A 19,036-nucleotide genomic window follows, 5' to 3' on the forward strand; every position below is an offset into this window, starting at 1 on the left:
CCTGAAATAAAAAAACGGTGGAATAAAACAAATGAACCAACAGAGAATGCCTGCAATGGAAAATCCAAAGGAATAGTGTAAATAACAGGAGAGAAATGTGATTACGTCTCGCTAGGCAGACTGAATTGAAAAAAACTGATCAGCCGAGTGAAAAAGGAGGCGTGGCCAAATTTCTTCAATTCAGTCTCAAGGCAAGCAGACTGAAATTAACCTTTGGATTCTCTAAGCAGCGCACTGGAGAACGGGCCTGTTTTTTTGCCAAAACGGCTTATAGAGTACTCCTGGGGGGGGGGGACAAAAATGAGGAAACAACGGCCCATTTTCCCCTCATTTTTGCCCTCCCCCAGCCCCCAGGCACATTCTGGAAGCCGCCTAAAGGCTATGCATGGCCATTTTTGCAAAGGGGGGGGGTTTCAGGAGGCCAAAATGCTGTATTCCGTTTATAAGACACCCAGATTTTCACCTTTTTTGAGGGAAAAAGGTGCATCTTATACTCAGAAAAATACGGTATTTTTCTTTCTGGTTCACATCCAGCTTTTTCTTGGGAAGGCTTAAAGGAAGCACAACAGGCCTCAGCTTTAGTTTAGTCAAACATGGTTGCTGTTCAGCACTTTTCACCATGAAAAGTGCCTCATGCTTTTTCAAAAGGCAGTTAACTGGACTATTTTTATTATTTTATTATGGGGAATATATACTGCCGCCTAGTCGCATATAGCGACTGAAGGCGGCTTACAGAATATAAAACCTCACATAACATAGTAAAACTAATACAAGAGTCATATAATAAATGTAATAAAACCAACCCCCACCCTGGTGACAGCACCTCACACGAGCGGTTTAATGGGCTCCATCCCGCTCTGGGTTCCCCAGAACCGCTGGGAGAACCAGGTTTTCAGCTCCTTCTTTACGAGTATTAGAGTGGGGGGCCATTCTAATTTCTGAGAGGATGTTTCAGAGAGGGAGCCACCACATAGAAGGCCGTTCTGCGTCCTACCCAAAGTGGCACGTCGCCTGGCACGTGTGGTGTTGCCCATCCCTCTTCCAGGTTTTTGGCATGCATGCGCATGTGACAATCAGCTGACCTTTGTGTATGTGTGGCAGTGCCGGAAGATGAAAGAGCTGGTCTTGTTTTCCGGCATGAGCATGTGAACCAGCCAGCTGATCGACACATGCGCATGTGCGGCAGTAAGCAGAAATTAATTTTTCAGCGCGCGCATGCCCCCTGGGCAGCTCCTCTTCCTGATTGCGGCCCAGACGAACATGAGCATGGGAAGTGCTCCCTTTTCAGCCCCCGGTGCCAAAAAGGTTTGCCATCACTGCCCTAGGAGATAGGACCATTCCCTGCCTCCCTGCTCTTGACGGGTCTGGTAGATGTTATTAGGCTGCTGCTGCTTGCATGGAAAACCCCTTATTCCAGCTCAACCCCAAGTAGCTGTAGGTGCTTGGACTGCCCATCACCTCGTGGCTTGACTACTGCAATGAACTCATATGTGGGGCTGTCCTTGAAGACCATTCAGAAGCTTCAGCTGATGTAGAATGCAATGGCACAGCTATGATAGTTCTGGGCATCCCTCGTAACACCACCACATCAGAAGCTCAACTGATTGCAAATTTGGTTTTAGATGTGGTTCAAAATGCTAGTCACAGCCTACAAAGCCCTCATGGAGGCTGACTGTAGAGGGGCCACCTATCTCCTATTGTATCGGCCCAGACAGTTTTATCCGGCAAGGTTGGTATGCCCTGGGTTCTATGGATTGAATGATTTCATCTATTGGACCACAAAGTACACCTGTGTAGCACCATCCGCCCTCTAGAATGAGGTACCTCCTCACCCACCTACTTACCCAAGATTCAGACAGCTTCCATTCTATTTTGGTTTTGAAGGGCCCTGAAGATGTGGCTCTTGGCCCATGGCTTTTGACAATAACGACGTGATGCCCTTTTTCTTTCTTTCCTCTTCCCAACCAGATTGCTTTCTCTGCCATGTTTGTACTTGTGATGACGTTTAAAAAGAACATTTTTTTAAAAACTTGCAAATTGCAGATTTTCTGGGACTCGGGCGTCACATGCTTTTACAATAGAAAATCGAACTATGGTTCTACCCTCAGGTGCCTTGGAAAATAGTTTTGACTCCCTCTTCTTTGTGGCAACCCCTGAGATATTGGAATACTGCTATCATGTCTCCCCTAGTCCTTTCTCTTAAACTAGACATACCCAGTTCCTGCAACCGTTCATGTTTTAGTCTCCAGTCCCTTAATCATCTTTGTTGCTCTTCTCTACACTCTTTCCAGAGTCTCCACATCTTTTCTACATCATGATTACCAAAACTGAATGCAGTATCCCAAGTGTGGCCTTACCAAGGCATTATAAAGTGGTATTAACACTTCACGTGATCTTGATTCTATCTGTCTGTTTACGCAGCCTAGAACTGTGTTGGCTTTTTTGGCAGCTGCTACACACTGCTGGCTCATATTTAAATGGTTGCCCACTAGGACTCCAAGATCTCTTTCAGTTACTACTGTTGAGCAAGGTACCACCTAAACTGTACCTGTGTATTTCGTTTTTCTTGCCTAAATGTAGAACTTTACTCTTTTCACCATTGAATTTCATTTTATTAATGCCCAATGTTCAGGTTTGTCAAGATCCTTCTGCATCTTCTGGAGTGTTGGCTATTCCTGCCAGCTTGGTGTCATCTGGAAATTTGATGAGTTCCCCATTTATTCCCTCATTCAAATCATTGATGATGTTGAAAAGTACTAGGCCCAAAACAGAGCCTTGGGATACTCCACTGCATACTTCCCTCCATGTAGATGCAGATCCATTGATGGACAGGTTGAGTGCGGTTGGTCAGCCAGTTACAAATCCATCTGGTGGTGACCCACATTCTTCTACTTTATCTAGTAGTAGGTTATGGTCTACCTTATCAAATGCCTTACTGAAGTCCATGTAAACTATATGGACGACATTCCTCTGGTTCACTAATTTTGTCACATTATCAAATGCAATAAGATTAGTCTGGCATGATCTGTTTTTGACAAACCCATGTTGGCCTTTGGCTATTACTTTGTTTGCTTCTAGGTGTTTGCTAATTCATTGCTTGATTATCTTTTCCTGAATCTGGGAACAGATCATTCTGGAAAAAAATATCTGGTTGATAGCACAATTAAAGAGGCTTTATTTCAGTATAACACTACTACTTTCTATGGTGGAGAAGCCGCATGCCAGCAGCCTATGATCAGTTAATTTAGAAGAGTCCAAGAAAAAAAAAGTGAATAGAATGCAGAATTGCAGGCTAACTGCTGACTGCCAGTAGTTTGATCCTGACTGGTTCAAGGTTGACTCAGCCTTCCATTCTTCTGGAGGTGGGTAAAATATGGACCCAGATTGTTGGGAGGCAATAGGCTGATTCTGTAAATCACTCAGAGGAGGCTGTAAAAGCACTATGAAGCGGTATTTAAGTCCAAGTGCTATTCCTAATCGCTAACAACTCAATTTATTGCGTGTCAGATTGATTTCCCTTGGATTGTGAGCCGCCCTGAGTCCCCTCAGGGAAAAGGGCGGCATACAAATAAAGTAAAATCTAAAAATCTAAAAAATTTCAGGCAATACTGCGAGTAAACACTGCAGGTCATTTTCACGCAGGACTTTTAACTAGTGTTAACTGAAATTAAAGACACTAGGTATTCTCAACAGATTTTAGAATGAAATTCAGGTCATGTCAGTGAACATTAACGACAGGAGGAACTCAACAGATTGATCTTTTTATTTTATTGGTTTTTTTTAAACAACTTTTTTTTTGGTTTTATTTATTAAACAAACCAGCTCGACCACCTTTTAAAAACTCAACGCTTCCTATTTCAAACTCAGGGGAGCAGACAGACAGGAGAGGAGGCAGGCTCCCAGGCACGCCTCCCCCTACTCCCATAAATAGAAGAGGGGCGAGGCAAGACCTCACATGTTCATATTTATATATATTTACACTCCACACTTTAGAGCAGCTCCCCCTCCCCCTTGGATCAAGAGACAACTCAGCCCCTCCCAGAAAAATATAAACTCAGGAAATAAGCAAAAATACATTCAGCTGGGAGCCTCCCCAAATCCTGATCCTTGCCCCCCCAAATTACACTCCGAGTATCCCACTAAGAGTCTAAACACCCCTAACAGAGGGGACGAATTCAGTGTGCCCCCCTCCCCACATAAACAGAAAAGGAGTTAAGGAGACACCCCATCTTTAGGATACATCAACCGAGAGGAGGGAGGAGCCCCAGCAAAGAGCCCTCCCCCTCCCCACAAAAAAAATCATTCTGAGGAGAGGATGTCAAAACCAAATCCAAAGGGGAGGGAGGAGTATTCTGGGCTAGTGGTGTCCGGAGAGATTGGGGTCTTGCTTGTCAGTGTGGGAACGGGTGTCCGGCTCAAGGCGGCGGACAGGAGCTCCATCCCGGGGTTGAGGTGCCCGTTCCCAGCAGCGGGGGTTCCACCGAAGGACATCTGACTGTGAGGGCAAGAAGAGGAGTGGAAGGAGGAGGTTGAAGGTTAAGATTGGCCTAGTCTGCCATCTTATCCATCACCTGCCCTTAGTTAGCCCCAGAAGCCAGGCTCACCTGCTGGTAGACCTCAAAGCGCTGGGCACGAAAGAGGCCACCGTAGCCAGATCCGGGAGATTTGAGCCTGGCGCTGAAGCCTCCAGAGAAAGGCCTGCGGGAGAGGAGAAAAAGGCTCAGCCTAAGAAGAGAGACCCTAAGGGCAGCCTTGAGCTGGGCTCTCGGTGCTATCAGGATGCGATTCTAAGGAAAAGCAGTTCAAATTGTGTGCGTTTGTCTTCCTGAGGTAATAAAAAAAAAGTTTATTTGCATCCCGTTTCTCTTTCTAAACAGAAAATCCTGAAAGTTCTTTATTTTCCGTAAAGAATGAATTTATATTCTGCTCTTCAAAAAAAAAATCTCTCTACAGGGAGAAGCAAAAAATCATCAATATTTTAATAGCAATGCCTTAAAACCCTCTTTGGAATTCTTCCCTCATAACATTTGACTTGCTGTTAAATTTAGATCCCATCTTTCTTTCAAGAAGCTCTCAACAGCTTACAGGTAAAATCCTTGCCTTGAAACTTCATGCTTAGTGACCGTTCAAAGTTACAACAGCACTAAAAAATGTGACTTACGACCCTTTTCTTTGCAGCATCCTCATGGTCATGTGATCAAAATTCAGACGCTTGGCAACTGCTTCAGATTTATTGCTGCGTCCCATGTGATCCCCTTTTGCGACCTTCTGGCAAGCCAAGTCAATGGGGAAGCCAGATTCACTTAGCAACCGGGTTACTAACTTATCAACTGAAGTGAGTCATTTAATGGTGGCAGGAAAGGTCATAAAATGGAGGAAATTCACTTAACAAATATCTCCCTTAACAACTGAAATTTTGGGCTCAATTATGGTCGTAAGTCGAGGACTACCTGTACTAGGTTAATCCCTCCACAGGCTTCCCAAGTTTTGTGAGATAAACGGAGGCTGCCCAAGGGGCTGTGTCTAGGAAAACCCTCTTTCCACGGGCTGTGATTTTTAGATTGTTTGCTTAAAATAGGTAATGTCAGGCCTGGGAGCCATCTTTTGCACTGGGCCTTCCGGACTGCTACATTTTCTGCTGTGGGGAAATGGGAGGGGGGAGTATATGGATTATGGGAGATATATGGTCATAACAACATTCCTTTCTCAGAGAGCCAAGGACATCCTGCCCTGCACCTGGAGTGGTGTGACTAAGAGGCATCTCCAGTTGGGACGGTGCCTGATTGGACCATGTGATGGACATGTGGGTGCTGGGCAGGGACTTTGGGTGGGGAAAAACCTGGAAGCTTTCAGATTCGGGTTTCCCCAGATGTGCCAATATGGCATCTCTAATAAAATGGAACTCTAAGGAACCTTAAGCCTCGGAGTCTTCTTTCCTTGGGGGTGTTACTTGGAAGCCCTGACAGGTAAATGAAAAACTGAAATGCCACAATGAAAACACTTCCTTTAAGATCATCTTTTTTCTTTTCTTTTCTTTACAATAAAACCTCCAAAGTCCTACAGGCATTCTTCATGGTAAAAGCAATGGGAGGAAACGACTGGCTGAGGAATTATGGAAGTCCACGCACCTCTTAAAATTGCCAGGGTTGAGAAACATGGATTTAAACTAATGGAAGAAACATTCCTCCCCACTTGCAGGAACTCCTTTTTTTCAATCCATTTCAAAACAAGGAGCTGTAGCTGTGAAGTGGAATCATCCCCCTCACCCCCAAGGCAACCAATGTGCTACACCCAGGTGTAATCAAGGGAAAAACCAAATGACAAGGTCGCAGTGACACTTCTTCCTTTAGAACTGTTAGAAATTCTCCTTTTACACCCTGATCATCCCCCCACGTTTCAGAGCCAACAGCTGTTGTGGGCCACAGCGGAGCTTGGCAGCAGATGCGGACAATGAGGAGGTGGGGGGAGGGAACATGGGCCAGTCCTGGAGTCTGGGGAAGGCTCGGTGTTGGACCATCATATACCAGTTATCAGCTGCCTTCAGAGTCAGACATCAGTGAGGCAGACAAACATCTGTGTGTGCATGCAGAGTTGCCAGACGAAGGGAACAGCTAAAGAACAGGGGTCAACTTGGGAGTAAGGCCACAGATGGACGATAAACGGCCCCTTCCAGAGGAAATAAAAGAGGAGCGAAAGGGGAGTGAAGATTGCAGGAGACAGTTTGATTAATTGGTTTGTGACTCTCTGAGACTCCTTGCCAAGTTTTGCAGATATCGGCCTGTCAGCTCTTCAAGCAAGATAAGGTCAGTGACTGTAAACCCTCCCTCGAGAGGCTTTGCTGGATGTGAATGAGAGGAATTCACAGTAAATTAATAAAAGGGGTTTTTGTCGGGACCAGGAGTTTGCTTCATGCTGTTGGGAAGCCTCGGTCAGAAAAACATATTGAGAGCAGCTCAGGAGGGCCAGTAAGGGATATGAGACAGAATCCAATACATTTTCAAAACTTCATTCAGCTGGAAGCACAAATAAGAGTTTGCAGTCTTGGAAATATAAACTTCAACCACAGATCATTTCACCCCACAGAGAGTACTTGCCTGTTCCCAGAAGGGGGCCGGGCACCTACAGACCCCAAACCATTGAGTTTCTGGTAATCTGGCATGGGCTTCATTTCCAGAGCGTGAAGCTGAAGAAAACAAGTCTTGTTAGAAGCTGGCAGTTGGAGGCATCCCTTCCTCCCTTCAGGAAGGCTCCGTTTCCCCAACCCTTCTTTACCTCGTTGTGTCCCACTCCGCCGGGAGGAAAGGCTCGGATGGCCGGAGACACCAGTCGCCCAGCTAGTTGTCCCGGGGGCCGGAGTGCCTGGGCAGCCACAGGAACCAGAGGCATTGGAGGAGGGGGCGGAGGGGGTGGCGGTGGGGCAGAGGCAGCTGGGGGTGCTTGTTGCAAAGAGCCAAAGTTCACCACCGGTGGCAACTGGGGCGACTCCACCACTGGCAAGAGCACCTGGGGCAGAAGCAGAAAGGGAGAGTGAGTGAGTGAGTGGCAGATGCTGTGCATTCACAACCTTCCCGGGAAGAATCTGGGGATCTTCAGGGGGAAAAAAGCTCACCCTCACCTGTTGGGCAGGTCCTGTGGCCGTCAGGAAATTGCTCTGGCTGCCTTGGCCCAGTGTGGCTTGGTAGAACTCGGAAGGGGAGGCGAGTTCCTGACGCACCTGTGGAGGAAGGAAGAGCAAGTCAGGGGGGCACCTGGTCCTTGGATGACGACAGCACAGAATCCTGGACATACCCTTTTGGGATGGTGCCCGGACAGAACCCAAACTGGGTGGGACCATAACCTGAGTTACAAAGATGATGGGCTGCTGGGCAAGAACAGGTGCACAGGTAGTTTCCTAGTAGTATGATTGTGATTGCTCATTTAGTAACCTATGACTAACACTAAGTGTTGTTATCTTATGTTTCATGATGAATGTGTATTTATGATGACTATGATTATGGTTTATCACGTACATCTTTTATGTACACTGAGAGCTTATGCACCGAAGACAAATTCCTTGTGTGTCCAATCACACTTGGCCAATAAAAAATTATGTTTCCTATTTTTCTATTACAACCGTCCAAGTTACAACGTCACGGGAAAAAGTGACTTATGACCATTTTTCACACTTATGACCATTGCGGCATCCCCATAGTCACGTGATTTACGTTCAGATTGGTTGACAACTGACTTACATTTATGACAGTTGCAGTGTCCTGGGATCATGTGACATTCTGACAAGCAAAGTCAATGGGGAAGCCGGATTCATTTAACAACCAGGTTGCTAATTTAACAACTGCAGTGATTCACTTAACAAATGTGGCAAGAGAAGTCGTAAAATGAGAGAAAAGTCATTCAACAAATTTCTCTGTTGGCAATGTAAATTTTGGGCTCAACTGTGGTTGTAAGTTGAGGACTACCCGTAATTGACAAGGATAGATAAAAAATGGCTTGAGGTTTCAGGAAACTGAATCCCGTTGGAATTAGGGGGGACGGACGGATGAACAACAGAAAACGGGAAAATTGATAGAAGACAAGACTTTTTATACCATGCAATAAAAACCAATTTAATCCCTTACATGGACCAAAACATCCATACATGGACTACTGGAAGTGGATATTTAAGGCGTGTTAAGCCTTTATGCATGGAATCTTTTGTACATTTTCAGTAAAAAAAAAAGGAGGCACGTATTTTCCAGAGGATTTAATTCCACTTTGGTTTTGTTGTGCTGCCTGGTCTCCAATTGCTTTTCAAAAGGTATGGAGAGGCTATGGGGAGACACGATATGAACTTCAATGCAGTTGTCAAAAACTTGGCAAGGCATCTTCTCAGCCAGTGACGGAAAGCTCTTCCACTGGTAAGCGTGGCAATATGCTGATAAGTAGTAGTAATCACCCCTATCTCCTTGTACCATGTTGGGGGCACCCTTTGGGCGAGGGATTAGGAAAATCAGGTTTAAAATGCCAGATTTGCATCTCCTGTGTCACGCTCCTATTGATCTAATCACCAAGAACTAGCCTCTGGTTATGCTGCCCCCTCAGAGAATGCTTTGGTAACACAATCTGGCACGCAAAGGGTTCAAAACTGCACTCAGCATGAGTGTCTTTGCAGTTGGAAAAGCTTGCTTCCTCCCTCCCCACAGACATGCAGACTGGAAATTTTGTTTGCTGGATCTTTTTGATCTTCTGCCGTAGAAAGCAAATCCATTTCCCACCAGAGCTATAAAGGAGGGCTGGCTCTTTCAAATGTTGATTCCTGCCCTGTTGCCACATTATCTGAGTGCTTTTCTTTAAGCTGCCCAGATTCTTTGGGGTTAGGAAGCATATAAGTGGACTAATGAACCAAGTTCAGCTCCAGAAACTACCTTTGTAGACCCTGTTATTTGAGGAGCATTGCATCACTGAGAAAGTGCTGGCCAAAACGCCTCTCTAACTCAAAAGTCTGCTTTGATAGGTACGTATTTGGTTTCAGGAGGGCGACTCTGCCCCAATCTGGTTCACCTTTGGAATTCCAGTTCACTGTTAAAATTCTCTTTCTTCAGTAATTTCACCTGATCTTCTCGGTTCGCTGCCCATTACTGGCAGCACTCAATGTACAACCATTTGTTTAGTATGATTATAGCTCTAGAAATTTTTGTTTTGAGTTACAGTAGTGATTTATCATATTTTTGGAGTATAAGACGCACCAAGGTTTTGAAGAGGCAAATTAAAAAAAAAAGTTTTTGCACTCTGCAAACCTTCCAGGCCCATTTTTTTGTTAAAAAAAGGCCATGGATAGCCTTTAAGAAGCTTAAAGAGTGCTCCTGGGGCTGGGTGTGTATGTGTAAAATTGAGCAAAAAACGGGCTGTTTTCTGCCCTCCCCAGCCCCCAGGAGCTCTCTAAAAGCTTCTTACAAGCTATGCACGGCCATTTTGGTGAAGGGGCAGGGTACTGGAGGCAAAAGAAAATGGTGTATTCGGTGTATAAGCGCAAGATTTTCAGCCTCTTTTTTGAGGGAAAAAGGTGCATCTTACACTCCGAAAAATACGGCATTACTGGGGACTTACTAGAAGGAAAGCTATGGCAAATCTAGATAACATACTAAAAAGCAGAGGCAACATCCGGCCAACAAAAATGAGTGTAGTCAAGGCTATGGTTTTCCCAGTTGCAATGCATGGCTGTGAAAGTTGGACCATAAGGAAGGCTGAGCGCCAAAGAATGGAGGCCTTTGAACTCTGGTGCTGGACAAGACTCTCTGCGAGTCCCTTGGCAAGGCCATCAAATCGGCCAGTCCTAGAGCAGTTCAACCCTGACTGCTCTTTAGAAAGCCAGATCCTGAAGAGGAAACTCAAATACTTTGGCCACCTAATGAGGAGGAAGGACTCAATGGAGAAGAGCCTAATGCTGGGAAAGATGGAGGGCAAAAGAAGAAGGGGACAACAGAGAATCAGGTTGCTGGATGGAGTCACAGTAGGCCTGAGCTTAAATGGACTCCGGAGGATCGCAAAGGACAGGAAGGCCTGGAGAAACGTTGTCCATGAAGTCGCGATGGGTCAGACATGACTTCGCAATGAACAAAGTGAATTACAATGACTTACATGTGACAAGATATGGAAGTCACACTAAGTGACTTACACTCAGTCCTTGTAGTTACAATCACAGCACAAGTGTTTTATGACCTGAGTGCTTGGCAACTGTCATGCTTTTGTGACAGTTGCGGTGTTCTGCGGTCATGGGATTGCCGTTCGCAACCTTTCCAGCCAGCTTCTGACAAGGAAAGTCAAAGGGGAAGCTGGTAGGGAAGATTGCAAGTGCAGGTCATATTGCCGTGTTGCTTAAGGACCCTAGCAAAAAGATCGTAAAATTGGGTGTAGTCACACACGATGCCTCATTTAACGACACATTTTTCCAGTCGTGATTGTTAGAAGTGGAGGGCCACTTGTCTTCTTGCGTTACTTTCCCCGTACCTGAAGCAAGGCCTGTTCAGGAGCCAACTGGCTTCCACAGAAGGCTGAGCTGTAGATGAAGGAGGGAGGCGGTGCCTGGTACAGCATGCCCGTAGCCGGAAGTTTGGGCAGGTCGGCGGCATGCAGAGCTGCTATTTCCACATACTGTCCTTTCAAGGCCATCCCCGAGAGCAAGGCTGAGCTCGGAAGCACTGCGCCCGCTGCCGTCTGAGCTGGAGAAGCAGGGGCCGGGCTGGGCTGGAGGTACAGGTGCTGGGACCTAGGGAGCAAGAACCTGGCTCAGATGGGTGCCAACAGCTGCGTTTGGGACCTCCGGGTCCCCAACGAGGAGGGATCTTGGCTCCATCCTCAACCAGGATCAACCTATCGTCCGCTCCCCCACTGGCCTTGGTACCTGTATGAGTGAACAGAGGGGGTGTTCGGACGGTAGTTGCTGCCAGCACTTGTGTTGTGGAGCTGAGACTCGAGCTGGGCGTTGGGGACCTACAGACAAGAGGATGGATAAAACGCCATCAGAGGACAAGGGCGTAGGATGCCAGCGCAGATGCCCACATCCCCGGCCCACCCTGAACAGCATGCATCATTTTAACTGGTCTCTGCCCAGTGCCCAACCCCCACTTTCTGTTCCAGGAAAGCATCTCCCTCTTCTGCCTCCCACCTGCCAAGATGGCTACCTGGTTCCCATAAAACAGCTCCGGGTACAGCCGTGGCCCCTGGCCCCTCTCACCTGTGGAGAGAAACACCATTAGGTGCCAATCTGCTTTTGAGCCACTTGAGAGTCCCGTCCGTCCCCCAAACCAACCAAATCCCCTTCCCTACCTGAGAACATGGGAGCGTCTGCTGGGAAACCATGCAAACAGGAAGAGGCGGCAACAGCTGGAGCTCCCGGGAAAGATCGGGGCTCAAAGGAACGACTGGGAGGCATCTCGGGGGATGCCCTGTGGCCGGGAGGGGCTGGGGGAAGCAGCTCCCACTCTCGGGGAGCAGAGGCCAGCTGGGGAGAGAGCAGACGGAGAAGCTGTTGGAGGCAGATGGTCACAGTCCAATTCTCCAATTCCTTCTCACCCAAACCAACTGGATTTGTTTTACTCCATTGCTACGTATGCGGACTCAAACACAGGCCTTTAGCAATCTAATTCAAGCTATACATCAGGGAGCAAGCTGCTTGTAAGTCCCGTGGAGCTGCTCTCATCATGTCTGACGGCAGCATAGGCTGCTACCACCACTTACCCCTTCGGTGAGGGCCTGGTGCAGCTCTTCACCTGCTTTGGGGACTTCATTCCCAATGAAGCGAAGGTCAGCGTCCTGCAAGGCCAAAGTCCCCAGTCGAGGTCTGAGCCCAGGGCTTCTCTGGCTCAGAGTTTGCAAAGAGTAGCCTATGGCAAACCTGGGAGGCAGGTAACCCAGGCACTCCTGACTGTCACGCTTACCTTATCGCTGGCACCGAATTGGATGGGTGGGCAGGCTCCTGGGGAGTCCAGCTGGGGGCTCTGTTCGGCCTTCAGAACGCCCAGGCCTTCTGTGCTCTCCTTGGCCTTCTCTGCCCGCTGGGAGCGCTCAGTGCCAATAGCGCCTGGGGGAGGGTGGTCTCGGGGCAGGGGCTCTGGGGAGCTGCTCACCTGTTGCAGAGGAGAAGGGAGGAAGCTCATAAGTCAAACCTTTCGAACCTTAGCAGGTCATGCAAATTGCAAGCTATCCTCCCCGTTCAGCGAACAGGTGCTGTTTTCAAGACGTCAAGCAACATAGGAAATTTGGACAAAGACCCCAGTACAGGTAATCCTCCGTTTATGATCCTTAACTGAGCACAACATTTCTGTTGCTAAGAGACTGTTGTGGATTTTGCCTGTTTTAAAACCTTCTTGCGACAGTTGTTAAGCGAATCACCACAGTTGAAAAGTTAGTAAACGGTTGTTAAGTGAATTTGTCTTTCCCAATGACTTTGTCAGCAGGTCGCAAAAGGGGATCACACAACATTGCAACAGTTGTAAATATGAGTCAGTTGCCAAGCATTTGAGTTTTGATCAGGTGACCGTGGGGATGCTACAGCTGAAAAACGGTCGTAAGTCACTTTTTTTCAGTGCCACTGTAACTGTGGTAATTAAATGACATGTTGTAAGTCCAAGGACTACCTGCATTTCCCTCAGAAGTTACCCATGGGGCACACAACTGCCCCTCACTTCAAATGAAGGCACCATGATGATCTCCACGCCTTCCATTTCTACTGGAAAAATGATGAAGACAGAAACTGGCTTCAACAAGATCAAGGACAGATTATCCTATGAAATTTCTGATGCTCAGAGATACATTTTTACGTCTCTTTAGGCTGGACTGAGTTAAAAAACTGAACTACCTCAGTCAGAGGAGGCGTGGTCAACAATTGCATAACTCAGTCTCTAGGCTAATGGACAAAGTTAACCCATGCTTGGATTCCCCAAGCAGCGCACAGGGGAAGGGATCACATCTTGGTCGTCTGGCAGACCAGCTTCCTAAGATCGTCTTTCTTGAAGCCCCGAAGGAGGATCTTGAAGGGGAGGAGAGCTGGCAGGCTGGAGAGCCAGATGGGACACAGAACACTTGTAAAATGCTCCTTTCAAGTGAATCTGAAGTAAGTCTTACTTCAGGGTTGCAAATATTTGGTAAAAGCAACAGTCAGTCTCCACTGTTATACACTAAGCATCATATCGCTTTAGTTTTTATCTAGGAAGATGTTTCTATCCTTTAGAATGCAAAGAGGAGCACAAAGAGGTGTTGTAAGGAACTGCCTCTCAGCAAGCAAGACTCTTAATCCATTTAGTTGAATCCAAAGAACTTTTTTGCTGAGAGAGAAGTGACTGCAGGAGAATAAGGCGAAATTAGAAAAAGCCCATGCAAAGCAAACTTTCCTTTCCCCAAGCCCAACATCAACTTCTCCTCCCCCGCCCCCACCAGTCCAGGAAAGGTTGTTTGGAGTCTTTGAGGTGTGAGGAGATAACAGCTCCCCCTCAGGGCATGTTGGCCTTGGAGTCCAGCTGGGAGAGTTTGCTTTGTCTCCAAAGACGCTCCCCGCTCCCTCATTCTGTCTCAGAAGGCGCTCCCCCTCCCTATTTCCCAAGCAGTTACAGCAAAAACAAAAAGCAAGTTAAAAAGGCCAGCAAGTCTCTCCCTCCCCCCACTTCTAACAGAATGGCAGGACACGTTGGTGGGCCTGACAGGTGTGAGGGGATGTCCAGCGATTTGCAAAACTAGAAAAAAGTTCCTAAGAGGAATGTGGAGGGATGCATAGGGCTGAGCACCCTATTTAAAGGTCCTACTTACTGGACTGCAAGAATCTCATAGCAATGAATCATGTTCTGACAGCTTCCCCAGCAGCACAAAGCCCAGTCCTCATCCTGCTAAACCCCTTTTATTTGATTGACAGTGAATTCCTCTCCAGCAAAGTCTTTCCTCTCCCACAGTCTTTCAAGATGGTTCACAATTACCGACGTTTATCAGGCTTGGAGAGTGGCCAGGCCAGTATCTTTCAGATGCCTCTGCATACTTGGCAAGAATGCAGGAATGAATTGTCTCCTGCAAACACCCTTCCCCCTCCACTCCTCTTTTGTTCCCTATTCACCATCCACCTGTGGCATTACTCCCAAGTAGACCTTGGTTCCTTAGCTGTTCCCTTCATCTGGCAACTCTGCGCATGCACACACCGGGAACAGGCTCCAGCTGTTCGTCTGCCTCACTGATGTCTGACTCTGAAGGCAGCTGATAACTGGCATGGGGCCCTGGCTCCCTCTCTGCCTCCGACACAGAGCCCTCATCAGAGCCTTCCCCAGACTCCAGGACTGGCCCATGCTCCTCCTCAATCCCCCCACTGTCTGAATCTGCTGCTAGCTCTGCTGGTGCTGGTGGGCCACACAAATCATGTCCTCCTTACTTGACTAGACAACTGCAATGAAGCCACCCCAGAAAACATAACTGCTGAAAAACGCCTGATTATACCTTTGCTTCAGACCCTGTATATAAAAAGAGAGGATTCGGGTACAATTCGAAGTGCTGGCTTCGACCTATGTAGCTTGGGATCTAGGGACTTGCAAGATCACCTTCTCTTATCACACAGTACCTGAAGCAGCAATGCTGTGTGGTTAGCAAGAGAACAATGTTGCAAACTCATGATCGGAAAGAGGGGCAACTGACGGTTGCTATGACAATATGAACAGATTCCGAAAGTCGTATGATTTGTGATTTTAAGGTATAAAAGATGCGGATGAATAATGGGAGGTTGCCAATTGGTCTCAGCCGGTCCCTTTTGACTGCTTGTCTGATTGACACTCGCTGCAATGTGATGTAGGTGCTTGTTGTGGCCCACCACTGGCTAGTGGAGCTAGATTCGGACAGTGAGGATGTTGGGGAGGAACATGGCTCAGTCCTGGAGTCTGATGAGGGCTCTGTGTCGGAGGCAGAGAGAAGGCCAGGGCCGAATGCCAGTTATCAGCTGCCTTCAGAGTCAGGCATAAGTGGGGCAGACGAACAGCTGGAGCCTGTTCCCAGCGTGTGCATGCGCAGAGTTGCCAGATGAAGGGAACAGCTAAAGAACAGGGGTCGACTTGAGAGTAAGGCCACAGGTGGCTGGTGAATGGCCCCTCCCAGAGGAAATAAAAGAGGAGTGAAAGGGGAGTGGAGTTTGCAGGAGACAATTAGTTTGATTAATTGGTTTGTGACTCTCTGAGACTCCTTGCCAAGTTTTGCAGATATCGGCCTGGCAGCTCTCTAAGACAGATAAGGTCTGTGACTGTAAATCTTCCCTTGAAAGACTTTGCTGGATGTGAATGAGAGGAATTCACAGTAAATTAATAAAATGGGTTTTTGTTGGGACCAGGAGTTTGCTTCATACTCTTGGGAAGCCTCGGTCAAAAGAAAACCTTAATAGCAAAGGCTTTATGTTTTGCTATGCTTTAAATTCTAATAAACCTCTGAATCCTAAAGTGAGACTTTTGTGGTGTGCTGTCTGTTCCCACTGTTATTAAGAGCAGCTATACTCATGATTTGGTTTTTCTCCTGACAGGTAGAACCATCTGACTCCAAAGATCTGAGCCCTAACTGGGGTTAACTATAACAAGAGTAAAAATAGTGACAAGAGTCTTCCGAGTCCAATAAGTGTAGCTTAACTGATTGTGTCAGAAGAACACACAAATTTAAGACCTAGATGGCAGAACGTTTTACAAATATAACTGTTATCAGAAGCCATCAAGATCACAAGAGACAGAACGAAGAGGGAAGTATCAACCATTTGCAGCTACTCAAGAATAAACGTACTTTCTTGTCCTTGAGCAAACTGGACTCTCTGGTTGGTGGCGGCCTCCTCCTTTGCTCCTTAGCGTCCGTTCCTTCTGGATCAGTGGCCAAGGTGTCATCCTTACTTTTGCCAATGGCTCCACCCCGCTTGGTGGCAGCATCTGGTGTGCCTTTCAGACCCCCATCGGGAGAGCTGCGCTGGCTACAAGTGGCCGAGGAGACCTGGGAGTCACTGCTAAGGTCCACGCCACTGTCAGACAGGCTCATCTGAAAGAGAGGCCAATGGGATTCAGGTTAGGAGAAGTTCAGGATTCAAAGGAAGCCCAAAACAAAGTCTTCCTCACTTGTTAACATCGGTTCCGCTCTCTCACGGACATGCTCCGCCCACCCCCTCCAAAGCAGAGACACACACCAGCTTTCTCACCTCTGTACTCGCAACCTCTTCAAAGGCATTCAGTGGGTCAATCCATGGTTCTACAGAGGCAGGACGGTAGCTTTTCCGAGAAGAGTCTGATTGAATGAAGTACAAGGGCAATTGTGTGGAGCTCTCTACGACTTGTAAGTAGGAGGCCTTCAAGGCTCAACCCTATCTAAATTGAAGACTTGTTCCAGCTCATAAGAAGTGTTTATTTTCAACCCACATGAATTTGCCCTAGGGGCTGCAAACACTCCCTGCCTGTTCCTTGACAAACATCTATCCAAAATGTTCAAAGAACAGCTGACAAAATGGACATTAAAATAAATAAATAACCCCACACCTATTCAGACACACCTTTAGCTGGTATGATCAGGTTTGTTTTGGTCCAAAGGATTGTCTGTCATTGCTAGAGCTGACTGTGTACACTTTAACTCAATCTCAACCCTCCCCTCTTTTTCTTTCCTTCAATCAAATAACTTACTAGAATTCAGACGGTTCCAGATCTGTGGGGCTAGCCCTTCTGACACTGGCACACTCCTGCTGAGAGGCTCCCCTGGTGTCTCTTCTTTGGAGGGTGCAAAACCTGGTCCACTGGGAAAGCTCAGGGGCTCCTGGGAGAGGTGGGGAAAAACGTACCAAAGTTATTGCTAAGTGTTTAAGCCAGATACATATGTCTTTCCCTCAATTTTGCACTAGGATGGGGGAAAAAAAAACTGCTTACCTGCTGCAGAATATCTTGCTTGCGAGGTCGTTCTCGGCGTTTTGCACCAAAGCCACTTCCTGTGCCAGATTCCTTCAGAGGAGCGCTGCCGGAACGGAGAAGCTGGTTCTTGTCCAGGAAGCAGGAATCTGAACGGAGAGGAGATAGCGATTCCAATCAAGCCAGACAGAATCAGGCAATAAACATTAAAGATGATAAACAACTTTATATACACAATACCAGAGGTTGGAAGGGACTTTGGAGGTCTTCTATTACAACCCCGTATATGATTCTATTCCAAGACCTCATCATTCTGGAAAAATGGTTGGGTAACCTTTTCTTGAAAATCCCCAGTCTCGGAGCACTGATTAATTGTTCCAATTGTCAGATTTCTTAATTTTATATAAATTCCGTCCCTCTCTGGAAGACGAAAACATTTTGCTTCTCCAAGCACCTTAGTGGCAATGCAGCAGTCAGGAAAATAAGCCATTCCAGAGACCATTATTAGTAAGCTGCATATTCAAGCTTGCACTGTATGCTTTGGGGAAACCAGATCTGCCATTAAAAAAAAACCCATGAGCTTTTAGAAATTTTACTGTCAAGAGGAAAAGAGATGGGTGCGCCAAAACATTATGGTTTTCCCAGCAACTTCCATTTGAAAATTAACAAACTAGCAATCTCTGAACTTATAATAGCTACCATGAACAACTCGTTGTTTTTCCACTGTGTAATCTCATTAATTACAATGGGATTATTAAACAATAATCATGAAACGACTGTTGACTTACCTGAACGGTCCTTCTATATGCGCTGTGAGGAGAATCCAAGCATGGGTTAACTTTGTCCATTAGCCTAGAGACTAAGTTATGAAATTGTTGACCACGCCTCCTCTGACTGGAAGGGTTCAGTTTTGTATGAAGGCTCAGCCGGATTAAGAGATGTAGTTTTTATTCAGTTCAGATGTAAATGCACATAGAAGGACCAAACAGGTAAGTCAATGGTCGTTCTCCAATGCGCTGCTTAGAGAATCCAAGCATGGGACATGCCAAAGCAATGAATCTCAAGGGCGGGAACTAGGCTGGTCAGGGGCCTGAGAAGCCGTTAGGACCCTCTGAAGGATTCGTCACCCAGTCAGAGGAGGCGTGGTCAACAATTTCATAACTCAGTCTCTAGGCTAATGGACAAAGTTAACCCATGCTTGGATTCTCCAAGCAGAGCACAGGAGAACAATATGAAACAAAGAAAATGCTTTTCCTGCCCAACCTGTGAGCTGAGTTTCCACTCAAAATTCCTGTGAAAACTCGTATTTGTGTCAACTAGGGCAGCGGTCACCAACTGGTGGTCCGTGAGAAAATTTTGGTGATCCACAACAAACTTATTTGAATTTTTTATATTGCACTAAATCAGGAGTCATCAAATTACTGCCCTTGGGCTTGATACGTCCAATGAATGCTTGTGTTGCTGCAGAGAGTCTCCCCCTTCAGGGTCTTTTTGTGTGGGTCGGAGGGGGCCAGAAATTCCGACTTGGGGTCTGCCTCGGCCTCCTCATGTGGAGCTTTGGGCAAAGGCTGGAGGGAAGTGTCGCTGGTGGCGAAGAGCTGGAGGGCCTTGTTCCAGTGGGACTGCCTCATGGCCTGGAACTTGCTTTACCATCTCAGCATGCTGAGCCTCCAGGT

General features: G+C 46.9%; 1 protein-coding gene across 6 annotated transcripts in view; it reads right to left on the bottom strand.

Annotated features, from left to right (window-relative positions):
* Positions 1-3,753: 3,753 nt before the first annotated feature.
* PRRC2A (proline rich coiled-coil 2A) overlaps positions 3,754-19,036 on the bottom strand; it is a 55,606-nt gene continuing 40,323 nt past the window's right edge. For 3 of the 6 annotated variants that reach the window (XM_014069028.2, XM_014069027.2, XM_014069029.2), the window contains exons 18-32: positions 17,382-17,509; positions 17,142-17,271; positions 16,667-16,752; positions 16,264-16,509; positions 12,414-12,602; positions 12,214-12,288; positions 11,803-11,977; positions 11,658-11,710; positions 11,378-11,466; positions 10,984-11,242; positions 7,610-7,714; positions 7,273-7,503; positions 7,095-7,183; positions 4,605-4,698; positions 3,754-4,495 (exon numbers count right to left, since the gene is read on the bottom strand). In XM_014069028.2, the coding sequence (XP_013924503.2) occupies positions 4,358-4,495; positions 4,605-4,698; positions 7,095-7,183; positions 7,273-7,503; positions 7,610-7,714; positions 10,984-11,242; positions 11,378-11,466; positions 11,658-11,710; positions 11,803-11,977; positions 12,214-12,288; positions 12,414-12,602; positions 16,264-16,509; positions 16,667-16,752; positions 17,142-17,271; positions 17,382-17,509 (2,087 nt within the window). In that variant the 3' untranslated portion in view covers positions 3,754-4,357. The remainder of the gene's footprint in view (positions 4,496-4,604; positions 4,699-7,094; positions 7,184-7,272; positions 7,504-7,609; positions 7,715-10,983; positions 11,243-11,377; positions 11,467-11,657; positions 11,711-11,802; positions 11,978-12,213; positions 12,289-12,413; positions 12,603-16,263; positions 16,510-16,666; positions 16,753-17,141; positions 17,272-17,381; positions 17,510-19,036) is intronic. The other 3 variants (XM_087708468.1, XM_014069030.2, XM_014069031.2) reach the window with 2 other exon arrangements.

Source organism: Thamnophis sirtalis, unplaced genomic scaffold (genome assembly GCF_051295495.1).
Source record: "Thamnophis sirtalis isolate CommonGarterSnake01/CBP01778 unplaced genomic scaffold, rThaSir2_p1.2 scaffold_3, whole genome shotgun sequence".
Classification (NCBI taxonomy): Eukaryota; Metazoa; Chordata; class Lepidosauria; order Squamata; family Natricidae; genus Thamnophis; species Thamnophis sirtalis.